At 40.6% G+C, this 16,102-nt stretch overlaps 2 protein-coding genes across 2 annotated transcripts; both read left to right on the top strand.

Moving 5' to 3' along the window:
- Positions 1-5,348: 5,348 nt before the first annotated feature.
- RB195_019922 (uncharacterized protein) lies at positions 5,349-10,618 on the top strand (the record flags this gene model as incomplete). The annotated part of the gene is made up of 17 exons (XM_064187990.1): positions 5,349-5,373; positions 5,537-5,580; positions 5,636-5,784; positions 6,048-6,219; positions 6,400-6,493; positions 6,573-6,642; positions 7,162-7,314; positions 7,407-7,528; positions 7,588-7,717; positions 8,612-8,725; positions 8,893-9,004; positions 9,277-9,370; positions 9,442-9,576; positions 9,671-9,826; positions 9,921-10,031; positions 10,166-10,308; positions 10,421-10,618. The coding sequence occupies 17 exons, from the start codon at positions 5,349-5,351 to the stop codon at positions 10,616-10,618; spliced, it is 2,022 nt and encodes a 673-aa protein (XP_064043871.1).
- A 1,308-nt stretch (positions 10,619-11,926) lies between these two features.
- Positions 11,927-16,069, top strand: RB195_019921 (uncharacterized protein; the record flags this gene model as incomplete). Its single annotated transcript, XM_064187989.1, has 15 exons — positions 11,927-12,002; positions 12,080-12,165; positions 12,256-12,360; positions 12,421-12,564; positions 13,198-13,286; positions 13,380-13,452; positions 13,518-13,626; positions 13,889-14,015; positions 14,080-14,153; positions 14,243-14,344; positions 14,529-14,688; positions 14,762-14,918; positions 14,972-15,135; positions 15,810-15,885; positions 15,956-16,069. The coding sequence occupies 15 exons, from the start codon at positions 11,927-11,929 to the stop codon at positions 16,067-16,069; spliced, it is 1,656 nt and encodes a 551-aa protein (XP_064043870.1).
- Between the last annotated feature and the right edge of the window lie 33 nt (positions 16,070-16,102).

Genomic DNA, 16,102 nt, shown 5'->3' with positions numbered 1-16,102 from the left:
CATGAAACAACTTCGGAAGAGGTGCGAAAAACGCACAAAGCAAAATCGAAGTCACATTGCTGCATAACAACGCGGGACCTCACACAGTAGAAGTGACGTAGAAGTGACGCGTCTTATTTTGGAGGGCGTGCGTTGCACTACCGTGTCCCACTCTGTAGGCGGTGCTCCGCCCATCCGACTATCATCTGTTCCGGGCCCTCTAGCAGCATCTGCGCGAGAAAAGAAGTCTTTTAAAGACATCTACGACCTCAAAGAACGTACTCAACAAATTTTTATCGTAGCAACACTTCTTCTTTTGAAAGAAGAACATCGAGACCTTGCCAATTAGTTGGCTAAATGTTGTTGATAATCATGGTAATTACATTGTTTGCATTGCTGACCCTTGATTTGTACTAACGAAATGAATTTTTTAAAATGTTTTTCTTCAAAAGTGGGGAAAAAAACTCATTTATCTAGGCAACGTTCCACTGTGCATAACATTATTAATACCGTGCAGTACAGTGCAATCGTACTTCCACCATAAGAACCACGGTCTCTGAGCGACCGGATAGCACAATGGCAAGAAGTCACCTGATCATCAGTTGGATTATCGTCACTATCACTATCGTTGGATAGACACCACCGCCGATTGCAAATCCTTTTTACCTTTGTGAAGTCTATAGACTGGCACCATACTCATCCGGAAGGATAATGACACTAATTGGGTACATCGTATGTCTCCTGTGGTTTATTGTAAAGGTCGCGTAAGCGCCCACAAACAGCTACTATTCTAAACTTAAGTTCGGATTTGATGAGTCCCAATGGGATTGCTTGAAATCGTGAAAAAAAAATTGTTGTGAAAAATCTGTTCTTTAGCCCTCACATCAGACTAACAAAGTTTGCACTACAAAGTGGCTAGGCTAGCCTTACGTGTACGGGGATGACTACAGTTCCAATCAACTGAGGTGAAGATAACAAGATGTCGTAGACAAATACTGATTATCAGTAGAAGGTCACGTCATGTTTAAGTGTTGGGAACCGTTAGTGCTGTAGTGCGTCCCGTTTTGCTGGAATTTTCCACATGCTTATTTGTCCGACTACACAAGTGTGTCTCCTTTCGTAGGTTCAAAGCCTCCCGAACTTTACAACTATTAGATGTCCATGCCTTAGTGCTTTTTCAAACCTTCTAACCAAAAAAAAAAAGATCAGGAAGTGGGAATGGTTTCTGGCTAAGTGCACAGTCGCGCTCATTTTTGAAATAATCTAATAAGTCATAAAATTTGCCGAGATCTTGCAGCATTTTATAGATCCCCTTCTATAACGCTCGTCAACGAGCTGCCAGCTTTGCTTGAAACCAGCTTTCGTGGAAGCTTACGACCGTGGAAAAAAAGAAAAGAGAAACGCGAAACATCGCTTACGAAGACGGCAATGAAAGGACTTATAAGCGCACAGCAGCCTCAGATGCATTGTTGATGGAGCGAAATCTCGTAGAATGGGTTTCATCAGATGTAAAAAGTTGCGTCGTCGGGCGAACTGAGGCTTCTGATCACTGGATTTGAAGCAGAATTTTTGCGTTGTTCTATATCGTTGCAGAATTTGGTTGCTGAACATATCTACTAATGGAGAGAAACAATTAGAAAAAGAGAGAACATTTCCAAGAACACCAGTACTGGACGATCAGCCAATAATAAGCCGATAGATAACAGACGATAACAGATCGATGAATAATTGCTCGGGAAAAGACTTCATCGTGTTTTGAACTAAGATGTTAAACGGGTGACCAAACAAGAGAGATTGCTTCGCTAATAAGCATTAAAAGCCATATGCAGGCGTATTGCCTCAATAAGCCACGTGGGAGGACGATCCGTGGACTCAAACGAAATGAAAGACCGTGACGTTAAGGAATGAGTTTAAACCATATGTGGCTGGTTAATGGCGTATTAAGATCAGCAGTTCTGCTTAAAAAAATATAGGTCACTTAAAGGAATACAAGAACTACGAAATGCCTTTGCAGATTTAGAAGTAACGAAATCTGTTGGCTTTCAACATACACTGGAATAATAAATAAGAGGGAATTTGTTGTGGGACGTCATTGTTCCTTGTTTTTCCAGCTGTATGGGACTTTCTGTCTTTTGCAGCCAAAATGACAACTTCGACGTGTTTATTATTATTTAGTGCTATACTTGAAACTTCCTGGGTCTATGATATTCTAACATGATTGAGTCATATAGAATTGTAAAGAGAGGTAAAAGGTGAGGAATGTATTAGCCGAAGCGATTCGAACATCTCTTACTTCTCTTGGTCATCTAACCTCTCTTGAAATTGTAGTAGTGCAAATGTCAAATTGAAGGCTGCACCCGATCCTACTGTATCCTATACCATTACAATATCATCGTAGCAAGCAGGAGCAGATGGATGGTGTATTAGGTATCAGGTACCATACTCGCTCACTTCCAACCCCTATTGTTATTTGCATCGAGAATGGTGCTCTCCTTGCTAATGAAAACCTAGCTAATGAACTACGTTTTAATCACGTAACGCAAGGATTCTGTTTCCAAGAATCGCTACCTGGAATGAGAAACCTCAGGAACATAGAGGTCTGATTCCCCAACAAGACAGTAATGAAAAGGAAGCGCATGAAGTGGTGGAACTATCCGACCAAGCAACCGTTTGCACCCCTGCGACTGAAGAAGTTTAGTCAACATTATTTTATTTCGTCGTTCCAATGACTGTAAATGTTTCATTGAGTGAACTGAGGACTCTGGAGGTTATAAAGCCTCTGACTCTTGGGTTAGCAAAGTCTGCTTTGCATTTTCGCTGCGAAGCTTCCAGATTACACCGTATTTGTTACGTACCCTGAGAATTTCCTCAAACATCATCTTCAAGTAGTACTAAATTATTCAAGTTTGCGTGATTTAAAAAATGCAAGAAGATCATATATTAGTTGCACTAACGCTCTGCTGTGGATTACCTAAGGATCAGTTTGATTCTACTCACTCGTAGTAAAAAATAAGAAGAATAACATTTCAGAAGAAAATGTAATTGGATAATTTTGAAGTGTTTTCTCCTATCGATATAAGGTGAAGAAATCCAATACCAAGTGAATACCGGGGCACTGACGATTTATGAGTCTTTTGCCGATTATCCACAGGAATATTGGAACGAAGACGCGAAAGAACGCAACAAGGAAGTGATTTCATAGTTCGTAAATTTCCACTGAATTATTCCAGATGGTCAGCTACTGGAAACAGACACTGCTGTTGTTCATATAATGTGATAAAATCGTAGCGTCCGCCGAAGTATGTGCAGTTTCCTCGGCGCCCACACACGCCGTGCAGTAATCGAACGCATATTGCGGTAGCCTGGGTGAACATAAGCATCGACGCCTGACACCTTCTCAGCGATTTGCTTTTTCGCTTGATGTAGGCATGCACTCCAAAAACACCGTGGTACTTCTGCATCTCAAATCTAGCTCAGTAATGAACCCGTCCGTTGTGGAATATACTGTAGTAACGATTTTTTATTATTCTTTTCAAAGAGATGTGTGATTTCCTAGCCTTACTTTAGTTTTTTTTAAGCCTAATGTGTTGGGAACGAAGACACGAACTCTGGCACTGAAGTGTCTTAAGAGCAGCATACCACTAATCTGGGGTGGTACGGATTTCAGGTGGAGTATCCGTATACTAGGTCGTAGATTATGGAGACGAGGGTGGTTCCGCTCATCTCTCCTTGAATCACTGCAGGGATCCGTCCCTTGAATGCTGTTTTGTACGGTGCCTTCTATTGCAGCGTGCCGCCCTTGCACGCGTAGCGTCCCTTACTGCCTATCGGGCCAGTCCGAATTGGTTTTCGACGAATCGCAGGGCGGAGGCGGCGCAAGGGGTGGAGCGTTGCAATAGATGGCGTCGATGAACGGAACTACTCCCGTCTCCATAATCTACAACCCCGTATACGGATACTCGACCTGAAATTCGCACCACCTTAGATTTGTGGTATGCTGCCTTTAATTCACACTCTCTCGCTAACATGACTCTCTTCTGCTCATTTCCTGACAGCCATAAAGACAGCGTATCATGAAACTGACGATATTGACGTTTCTGTGGGGAAATGTAAAGTTCGGGGTGTAGATTACGTTTAGTAGAGAACTCAATTCAACTCTCTTCGTTTAGTAGAGATCTCAACTCAACTCTTACTCAATTCCCCCCAGTCGTTCTCAAAAATCATCTGTGAAACTGCTTTCTCAGAAACCATCTGTGAACTTTGTTCCTACGGGGTACGTGAAAACGCCTAGGGGACTAAGGGGAATTGAGCGGAGTTCGTCTCTGTAATCTATAACCTGAACGTTTTTCCTGGAGTTTGGGGACGACACCATTTACGTGATATGCTGCCTTTAACGTTTAGATGTGCCTGCAAAGAGGCAGTGAAGTACCTGCAGGTAACTCCTTGGTTTAATTCCTTGGATTGTTTTTGTCCATCCTGTTGATGGTGCAGCAGGCTAGGGGAAAATGTAATTGGTGGGCGAATGAGAGGCACCTAATGGCGCCCTTATTTCTGGACGTTCTTTCTTATTTTTTTCTTTTAGTAACTTTAGCTTACATGTCATAGATCTCTGTCTCTAAAACTAATGCTTACGTCTTGGGGCCCAACTGATTTAGTCATTTGTTTCCAGGAAGGGCGCCACTGATTGCCCCCTTCCATTACATGAAACCTCGCAACAAGTACATTTTCTCAAAGTTGTTTCATGTATAAGCGAGAAAAAAAAGTATCATTTCGTCCTCTTACTAACTCGTTTAATTGTTCTTTCCGATGCCTTCACGTTAAATGAGGGAACCCTCTGAATGGTCATTGTTTTAAAGGAATAAATCCACAACATAAAAACAGCGTTCTGACGCGTAAACACCTATTACCTTAGTGTTAAAAGTATTCCGGAACGAACGCTCTACTTTTACCGACGATTTTTTGCTTGGTAATCTGTAAAGCTCGTGATTTGTCGCAAATTCTACGTCACGCGGTTATGCGGCAACTTCGTGGAAAGAAAAAACCTCTCCCGCCTCCTCGGCTGTTTCTCCAATTGTTGAGGAACACTGGCATGATTTAATCGCTGTCCTGATTTCCTGTGTTGTTTTCTTTTTACTCATATATGCTATGCGCTGTGAATAGTAAATACACCGAGAAACGCGCCCTGTTTTCTGCCGCGTGCGGCTCCCGCGACGTTCCGTGGTTAGTTTTTGGAGCGAACATGTTTCATCTCTTTTCATTACGTACTAGTCATTTCGCTGAATTTAACGTTCATAAAGTTTGCGCATTATTCGAAGTGTTGTCGAGGGTCGTTTTACGTCATTTGTTTTAGGTTATATCCGTGGAATTTGATGAGCCAGACGTCTAAGTTGAAAAGTTTGTTTTTCTCGCTATCTTGTTTTGTTTAGTGCTACTGTTAGATATTGTACCTTCATTTGGAGAGTTGGCTAGAACAAGCAATTAATAGCTTCTATCAGCCTTCCAAAGAAATCTCTTTCAAAGTCCTTAGTCTATTGTGCATGAAAAACTATTATTCTAGATGATGCGACGACTTCCGATTCACAACAAACGACTGAAACAAAGGTTGTTTGCTTCTCATGTTGTAATGCCGACGTGGTTATTTTTTTTTCTTTTTAAGGTCTACTACTATCTTGACGATGATCCCACTCCCTTTGTATCTATTCTTCCTGTGTCGCAGGATTTAGCGACGTTAAGAGACTTTAAGAAAGTATTTACTAGGAAAGGTTTCAAGTACTTCTGCAAAGGACTAGATACCGATATCAATAGGTTAGTTTTGAAATGATGCTTCTTTGTGTTTTGTTTTATTTTCCACCATTGTTCTAATTTGTTATGTCTGTCTTTTGGTCATTACCCGGAAAGCATTCTGTTGAGTCCCTTTCTATCTTAGATTTCTAGTTTTGACTGGTGAGAGTATATTGCTTTTTAACTTATACATTTGAAATGCTAGTGAATAGTGTATAGATCTTTTTGCAGGGGAAGTGTAATATGGATGTTTCCTAAATGTGCAATTTATAGAAGCCCTTTTTCAGGGAAGTGAAAATCGAGCTTTGTGACGATTCAGCTCCTCTAAAGAGGTCAACAAATGGTTTAATCGAGCTATTTCTGCATAGCTGTGGTGGTCCAGTTGGGATCCCTCGCTCTGGTACGCTACCTAGAAGGGGTCAGGCTGAATACGTGCATAATGTAGACCTTTTGGACAAGGTGAGAAATTGTGATGATTACAGTAAATGAAATAAAGCTAACAACTCTTCGTTCTCCGAATTGAATCTTTTTTATATTACTTTCGTAAAGTATAGACGTAAAAGTTATCATATTATGTATAATTCTGATTTTGGGCTTTCAATGTACAGGGATTTTTTCGCTAGTGATTTTTATATTCAGCCTGGTAGACGACGGTCGCTTGTTAATTTGGATTTGCTCGACGCTTCTGAGAGTACACATCCTGCCAGCAGCGTAGGAGGGACGATAGTTAGCAGTACGTTACACCTTCTCTTAGTACCCTTATGGACCTTGTGCTCCACTTGTATGTCATCACCAAAGTTTTACTATTTTAGGACGAGCTGGTGAGCACCTCGCTGAGGTCTACACTTCTAATTCCGAGAACTTCTATAATGATTCTACTAGGTAAGCAACAAACATCTTTTTGTGCTCGTCTCTTTCGGTTAAGATAATCGCTTCTTCACTTTGGCGATCATGTGGCTCTTAACCAAGAAAGGTTTCTCATCTCACTCATGCGCTTCTAAATGGAAAGAAAAAAACATTGCCTGTTTTCTGCTATGTCACAGGGATATTGTTACGCTGAGATTGTTTGTCAAAGATCAATGAAACGTACTCACCAGCCTATTCAAGAGAAATCAATGAATGGGTTCCTAAGGAGAGCAGATCATGTACTAGGATGTATTAATGAACCTCTTACGAAATAAAGTGGTTCTCACGCCATTTTCTAGGAGCACGGGGAATTGAACGGGGTAACGCTTGACACTACGTTTTTTTTCTGATGCTTCCGTACCACATCAATTTCGTTATCCACTACTTTTAAAGATGAATGCATGTCTGTATTTGATTACATTACGACACCGATTCCGTTGCAACACCGACATGAAATTTTGAATGGGGCTAACAGTCTCCAGATTTTCATTACAGGTTTTCTGCCACAGCATCATCTTCTCTTTACGAGCCGCTCTGCGCTAATGGTGGCTATAACGACGGCGTGAAAGTGCGAAGGCGAAAACCGCGGAAGGAGCGATTCCGAAAGGCATATGTTCCAAGCACTATTAGCTCTATTACTGAAAGCAGGTTGGTTTTGTTTGATATTTGTTTGTTAATATGTAAGTAATATTCTTGATAATCTGTCCATGTAATGATATCTGTTGAAATATTGTTTTCAGTATGACTAGCTTATCACTCCCTCGTATTCTGGAGGTTAATCTTTCGATGAGAACAACGCCGTATCTCGGAATATCCGTAGGAAGTTTCCAGGGGAGCATACTTGTCAGCGAAATCTTGCCAGGTAAGACGCTTACACTACTATAATAAAGTGACTGTATAGTTTGATGGAAAATATTTCAGACGGTGCTGTTGCTAAAGATGGTCGCATTGAGGTTGGCGATCAAATCGTACAAGTCAACAACAAGTCATTTGAGAACTTAACGGAGGCTCAGGCAGTTCGCTTGCTAAGAGAAGTAGCAGCTGCAAAAAAGTGAGTGGTTCCGCTGGGTAATCCTGTTATTTCAGGGAAGCTTTTGCGTGCGTTATGAGTTTGCGTTAGTTCTCATATGATTTCGTTCATTGTAAGTGGGTGATGAACAACAACTTTTCGAACTCTCTAAATTCTTTCGAGATTATTGTTAAGGTGGCCTCCTTTTTGAAAAGTGGACGGACCAATCTTGGAAATGAAACATGAAATAGTGGTGTTTGCAACATTTCATGTATTGTTTCTGTGTTTAAAGTGATATTAATTCTCATCAAGGTGATGTTCTGAATCAAAGAAAAACAAAAAACAGAGATCGTCAGCTTAAGGTGAGAGGAACTTCAAGAGGAGTTCAATTTCGTCAAAAGTTCGAGTAAGAGCAAAAAAGTTATTCAAATTGTGAATACAGAGAAACATATAGAATACATTTGTCAATTTCAAGAAACCTTGCCAATTGCCGCAGAAGAGACTAATTTTTAACAGTACGGAGCTTGAGAATATGCCGGAAAATATGAATGAGGGCTAGTATAGTTTATTTTCTTTCACCGATTAACTTACCCAGACCCATCCAAAAAAAGAACTTCGAACCTAATCCGTAGTCAAACGAATGAAATTGAAAAAACGAATGAGATAAGGAACGTTTCAAGATTTTCTGAGTAGAGTAATTTTCACATTTCATCTAACATATGGCGTAATGTGCAGCAAGCACAGCACAATCCACTCACTTTTTTTATAACACACAATTGTGACTCCAATCTGATGTCTTTTTGCCCAGGTTTAGTATTATTTAATTCCTAAGCTGACACTGGACACTCCCATTTCTGTTTCGTTCCTTCAACATGGCTTACCATGCTTGTTAGTTGGCATGCCCTCTACTACAACAGCAGTACGTTTTGTTCTCAGGCCTTTGACGTTGTTCGTTGCGAAGTATTCTCGCGGTAATGACTACGATCCCTTATCAACTCTAGCGTCGGAAACACTGCCGCTCGATGTTTCGCTCTGGGTCCAGACAGCTGTGTACGTTTTCGATTTTCTCATCAGCCAAATATTTTCCACTTTATTTCTGAAATTCAGCTCTTAAAATACGCAGATCTCTCTATTGTCTTTTTTTTACTGTTTTACGGTCACACTTAAGGTTATGAATGAAGATTAAGGCTGCCCGCAGAGTTCCTTCATTTTTTCAGTCAATGTTCTGAAAGACAGCGAATTTATCGGGAAAGAGGAATTCCTGACGATTTGACACAAACATTTGATGAAAATGCTTTGGCCAACACCGGAGAAACGGATGACGAAGAGGTATCAGCGATTTTACATAACATTGTTGGTCGAATCGTGTATCAATAGTTAAGCTATGTGGCACATGATTTCATGATTTCCTACAGTTCGCTACTTGTCATTAACATAACTTTTTTACGACACCCATTCTTTCGGGTTCACACCTTTCACATGGATTCATATGAAAAAGTTTTTTCATAGATTTACATTTCTCATTGTCCAACGCTCAGACAGTCACATATCATAAGATTTCCCTATGATTTCATTCCTTCAAAGGCAAGATTTTAATGCAGGAACGTGTTCTTTACGAACAACGACGTCATGGCGTACCAACGGCGCAAGCAAACATGGAAGAGTTGGAACGACGAAGAGAAAATGAACAAAACGGTTATCCATATCTCCTATTTAATTTGCTTCTAGAAACAAATTTAGCTGCTCACTAAGTTGCAGTTTTTTAGAGCACAAAGCTACTCAACGCTTGTCAATAACTATGGACCCTGTTGTGATCTTGAGAGCACTTGCGCGCCCGGACTCCGGACTCCAGGTGAAGAACAGGAAATGGCTAAAGATACTTGTCCCCATGTCTTTCATAGGTGAGATAGTCTTTGGATGTTGTGCTCTTCTTTCAGTATTTTGGGAATTAACTGCACAGGACCGGATGCATGCATAATTTTTATTTTTATAAAGGTCGAGACCTTGTCGATTGGCTCTTGGAGCACGTTGAAGATCTAAGCGATAGGAAAGCTGCTCGACATTATGCTGCCGAACTCCTTAGAGCGGGACTCATTAGGCATGTTGTAAGCAAGCTGACATTCACCGAAAAGTGCTATTACGTCTTTGGCGGTGAGTGCATATCGTTAGTATTTCTTCCTCGTTCTTGTGAAATTAATTTCAATATCCATCACTGCTACATTGCTTAGAGTATTCTGTTGTTCAGACGCCGTCGTAGGAATTAGGGGTGCTGCAGACAGTACCCAGAATAGTGGAGGAACTATGAAGGTGGAGGCAACGACGGAAGTCACTTACGTAGGCTCACCAGCTCCTACTGGTATGTTGCTGTGTAGTGCTTAATTTCGGTTTCCAAACAAGCAACAAGTAAAACAACCTTTTTTTGTCTATTTTGTGTTTTTCTGATAATTGAATTGGATGTAGTTCAACAAAATGTTCAGTTTGTTATTAAAGGAAATCATCACGGCAATTTGATTCGTACGCACGTGCAACCTCCAGCGGGTCCACATCAGGTAGCGGATCAGACGTGGCCGTTCAGTCCAATTACAGCGTTTGAGTCCACACGGAGATTTAGAAACGATTGCGAGAGTCCAGTGGTAAGTTTGAGTTTGGTTCTAAGCTTAGTTCATGTTAAGGAGCTCGATGCTTACAAGATTTTCGTCTTTCCATCACGTTGTCTAGGACTAGTCAAATTTCATTGTTTTTAAGACGAATGATTACGCATCGATGGTAGGAGGTGAAAGCAGTGCTTCCTATGCAATAGGAGTTGGTCGAGGAATCCCCCGAGTGTTGAACACGCCTGTAGATGGAACTTCTGATCTGCAGTCAAACCTCGCTCCTCCTCATCCAAGCCCTTGTGAGACAGTGTTCGAAGACGATGACAAAAGAAGGATTCTGAGACGATAGTTTTGTATATGTTTTGAAATTTTTTTGAGGCTTCAAAGAAGCGCCTAACACCAATGTCAACGTGTATTTTTAGTTTAGCATTATGAATATTTATGCTATTATGTTTATTTGTTAAAATTAAAATATCAATTATATGCGATTAAATATCTCCAATGTTGCGTCAAATCAATTCTAGCTGTTTAGATCGTTTATAAGTCACAGAATTTGCTTCGAGAAAGCAAAGTAGACGCAGTATAACAATGAAAACAAAACAAAATGGGCACGAAAGGCAAAACAAAATGGCTCGTATGTGATAATGGTTGATGATAAATTGATTTGAGACTGTTTTTGAAAATTAGTATCCAATTCGTCCATATTTCATGCCCTTCTAATAAGAAGAAGGACTACCTTTAGTTATAAGTTTTGCGCCACCAAAGCTTCAGGAATATTCATGTAGTTAGAAAAGACAGTCAAAAGATTTGTAACTATTCTACTGCAAGCTTTCTAAAAGCTGGCGAGCGTCTAACTTCTGTTTCTCTTGCTATTTTCCCTACAGCACTTCCTTCTTACTTTATGGTTACTGCTTTTCGGGCGAATTAGAACAATTAACAGCAGTATACAATTCTACGACGGAGGTTCACTGAATATTTTAATATCGTGTGTATCTGGTGTTTAATTCTATGGACATCCTGTGGGCAACCACTGGAGTACGGATATCCCTCGAGAATTGGAAGTGCTGCTTCATAGGGGTCGCGAAAAATCCCGAACGACAACGTCTCGCTCTACCTCCCAACTCCCACCGAACATTCATAACCCTGAATGCTTGAACCCCAGGCTAGTACTGAGCGGTAACTCGAGAAAACACAACTTCAACGTACTGCAACGTAATAATATAATAACTATAGCAAGTAGAGTAGAGTAGTAGAGGTCCCACCCCACACCTGGAGAAACGTATTTTGTTCATGAAAAAAGACAAGCTCCATCAAACCAGGACCTTGTTAGCTCCACCACCACATGCCTACACACACAACTCAATGTCGTCGGATACGACCTCCCACACAGCCGCAGGGAGTGCGCAGTTGTTGCATTTAAATGGGTCCTAACAGGATTTCGTGCCTGTGGTAGCATTGGCTTCTTTCCAGAAACTCTTGCGGGAATTTTCTGAAGGACACTTCAAGGTCTGTGCGGTGTTTCATGTTCACTTTGATTGCTCTTAGAATTTCTTTGGAGGTTTGGCTCATGGGGCGCAGCGTACTTTTTTTTTCATTTCAGAATCTGTAAGTAACTTTTGAATAGTATTTGCAGGGATTTGCCTGAGAGCTTTTTCTTATGGCGTCTGGTGCGGACTCACTGCTCGCCCTCACGGGTAAACGTACCACAGGTCAAAGCATTCGTACGCAGAATGGTAAGATTTTCACTAGATTAATGTGCTGTCGCGTGTGGTCCGTAATCCTCTGTGGTCGGTGCAACAATTCCTTTCAGTAATGGCCGCTGTGGCTATCGCAAACATTGTCAAGTCTTCCCTTGGTCCCGTTGGTCTTGACAAGATGCTTGTAGATGATGTTGGAGTGAGTGTGAACGGGTTTATTGAGTATTCCATAGTTTTTTGTTTCTTTACGTGATATGTATGTGCAAGAGTGTGTATTTTGTACTTCTAGGATGTTATTGTGACTAACGATGGCGCTACAATTCTCAAGCAACTAGAGGTTGAACATCCCGCTGGAAAAGTTCTTGTCGAGTTAGCTCAGCTCCAGGATGATGAGGTAAACTGTCACGACTTTTCAACAATTAATGAGTGAAATGTCATTACTAAATACTTTAAGGTTGGTGATGGGACCACTTCGGTTGTTATCGTTGCCGCTGAGCTTCTTAAAGCTGCAGATGAACTTGTGAAGAACAAGTTGCATCCTACAACTGTGATAAACGGTTATAGACTTGCCTGCAAAGAGGCAGTGAAATACCTGCAGGTAAATCTTTGGGTTAATTCTCTGGATTTTTTTGTGTCCATTCTGTTGATGGTGTAGCGGGCTAGGAGAAAATGTAATTGGGGAGGAGAGCACTCAACCGCGCTCTTATTTCTGGAAGCTCTATCTTCCTTTTTTCTCTTAGTAACTTTAGCTTACATGTCATAGTTCCTCTAACACTAACACCTAACTCTTAGGGCCCCGACTGATTTAGTTATCTACTTCGAGAAATAAGAGAGCGATTGAACCCCCCAACTACATTTTACCCGATGGCCCCAAAAGAATTTTGGTCTCATTTTTCTGTTTTCATTATAAAATACCGTTCGGTCCTTTTATTGACCGAGGAAGTTACTTTTCTCGGATTAATGAGATGATAACGGGATTGTATAACCTAATAATTGGATGAACCTGAAAGTGACCTGTGTTCTTGGATCATTCATTTGGAAACAAGATTGAGTAGGGAAAACCTTCTTCCCAACTGTGTTTTTCTATGCTGTTAGGGCTTTGTTCATAGGGGACGTTGAATGTGCAGCCCTTTCTTTTTTTTTGTAGATCGCTGGAATTTTTAGAGCCATAATTTCATGTTTTTTTTTGGTTCTTAATAATAACATAATAAGAACAAAGTGTTTCTTGCAGGAAAACCTGTCGTTTTCTGTCGACGAGCTTGGCCGTCAATCTTTGATAGAAGCGGCGAAAACATCTATGAGCAGTAAACTTATTGGCCCGTAAGTCACTGTTTATACATTGGTTAAATATTAATATTTATTATGCGTTTGCCTTTGTTCTTATTATTCTGGTTTTATAAGTTTTTTTTATAGTGATTCCGATTTCTTTGCTTCACTTTGCGTTGATGCAACGGAAGCCATAAAAGTTACAGACTCTACTGGGAAGGTTCATTAGATTACGTCATCTTTTTGATCTCTCCTTGATTCTACAGTGAGTAATTTTTTTTTCAGGTGACGTATCCAATTGCTGCCGTTAATGTGCTTAAAGCTCACGGAAGAAGTGCTCGTGAATCGATGTTAATCAAAGGATATGCGCTGAATTGCACGGTGGCTAGTCAAGGTATGATGATAAGGATCCAGTATTTGATCTCTGATTGTATTCAGCTTTTTATTTAGAATTTACTTATATGGCTGAACATTTTACTAATTTAAATGATTATATTGAACATGTTATAGTAGGCTACTACTTTCTCCGCGCTTCGTTTAATTTATAGCCTGATGACCTGATTTGATTCGATTTTTAGTGAGCATAGGTCTTGAGTCTGTACCAGTCTTTCCTTATTTGTGACGCTCTTAATGTGCTGGATGTATCCTGTTTATAGCCATGCCACTTCTCGTTCCAAACGCAAAGATTGCTTGCCTCGATTTTTCGTTGCAAAAGGCAAAAATGCACCTTGGAATCTCCGTGGTTGTTGAAGATCCTGAGAAGTTGGAAGCCATACGGCGCGAGTGAGTTGTACTAGTCTCATACCACCGTCAGTAAATCACCTGTATATGTACTTTTTTTTTACAGAGAATATGACATAACAAAACGTCGAATTGAAAAGATTCTTAAGGCTGGTGCAAATGTCGTGTTAACCACTGGTGGTAAGTAGGTGTATCCCTTTTTAATTTCCAATTTCATAACTGTGCAACGGTTAGGTAGAGGCTTTCTTTTTAACAAATGATGGTTTCAGGTATCGATGACTTGTGTCTGAAACAGTTTGTTGAGGTTGGTGCTATGGCAGTGCGCCGGTGTAAGAAAACGGACTTGAAACGTATTGCAAAAGCAACTGGAGGTCCGTTCTGCATGTAAATCATTTAGAAAAGAAAATAGAAAAAGGAAATGAGCTCGATACTCTTAGAACTGATTTATTTTTAACTGTTGTGTCTGGACTTTTTCTCTTGTTTTAAATAGGTCAAGTTTATGGATATAGATGATGCGCTTACGATTTACAACCATCATTCTTTTTGTATTTGCAGCCACACTTGTAAGCTCCCTAGCTACACTGGAAGGTGATGAGGCATTCGATCCATCGCTCCTCGGTCATGCCGATGAAGTAGTTCAAGAGCGAATCAGCGATGATGAACTGATTTTGATCAAAGGACCTAAGGCACGCACCGCGAGTTCCATTATTCTGCGGTGAGAAACTTGTTTTCTATTCTTCTAGGTCCTCCACGGAATATTTTGAAGGTGGCAAACAAATTTGTTTAAGTGGAGCCAACGATGTGATGCTTGATGAAATGGAACGTTCTGTGCATGACGCACTGTGCGTCGTTCGTCGTGTGCTAGAAAGTCGGCGATTAGTGGTGGGAGGAGGTGCTGTTGAAACAGCATTAAATGTGTGGTTGGAGGCATTTGCAACTACTTTGGTAAGTTGGTTTGTTGGAAATGTAAAAACGGGCTGTAACACAATCTTATTCAGTCCTCTCGTGAGCAACTCGCGGTGGCGGAATTCGCACAAGCATTACTGGTTATTCCGAAAACGTTGTCGGCGAATGCTGCTAAAGACTCAACCGAGCTTGTAGCCAAACTAAGGGCTTTCCACCACAAAGCCCAAACGAATTTGCAGTTGCAACACTTGAAATGGTGTGTGGTTTTTGATTTAAGTTTCCTACAGTTTTTTCTTTCATTGATTCTCTAGTTTTTTGTTCTTCAGGTGATTTCTTATTCTTGCAGTTTTTTTTTTGACGATTTTTCCTTATTCGATGTTTCTAGCAGTAGCGAGTAATAGCAGTAATATGGTGTCAGTAATACTAATAACACCGATCAAGTATAACCGAGCACACCTTCTCCCTTGTACTTTTAAAGGAAGTAGGCAGGAGGTCAGAAACACAACTATGAGCAACAGAAAACAGGGAAGATTCTGTGTGCCTACCGTTGTGCTGACTGTAAACATAAGGAGGAGATCACATTCACTTGTTCATTGCAAAACTTATCTGCAGACTCTCTTACAGCAGAAAAAATTTTTGTTTGATCTCGTCTTGAATGGCTGCTAATTTAAACTAATGTTGAAAACAAACAAAAGACAGTGATGATGTTTATGAGAACAAAATGCTAGGCCATAGTCATAAAGTTGTCCTCCTAACAACTTGGTGGGTATTGCAACTGGAAGAGCATAGTATTTCATGGCAAGGTTTAGAGAAGGAAAGAAATGGGAATTAATAATTTCTCTGAAGAATTGCTCTCCTTATTATTGTTACACTGCGCATCTATTGTACATGAAGATGTTCTCGGTAAAAACAGCTAAAGAATTGCTTTAGGGCGGGCCTTGACTTGGAAAATGGTGACATTCGTGACAACCGTGTAGCAGGCGTAATTGAACCCCTCTTGAGCAAGGTTCGCTTTGATCTTCTTTTTGTTGGAATTCTTTGATTTGTTAAGCGATGGGTTAATTCTGTAAATTTAGGTGAAATCTCTCAAGTTTGCCACGGAAGCAGCGATAACCATCCTCCGCATTGACGACCTCATCAAGTTGGACAAGCCAACGCCAACAAGAGATGACGACGAATGTGGAGCGTAAGGAAATGTTCAGTGGTCGTCAATTGTTGTTTTG

Source organism: Necator americanus, chromosome II, assembly GCF_031761385.1.
Source record: "Necator americanus strain Aroian chromosome II, whole genome shotgun sequence".
Lineage (NCBI taxonomy): Eukaryota > Metazoa > Nematoda > Chromadorea > Rhabditida > Ancylostomatidae > Necator > Necator americanus.
Note: the sequence above shows the minus strand (reverse complement) of the source record. Positions and strands in the feature narration are given on the sequence as shown.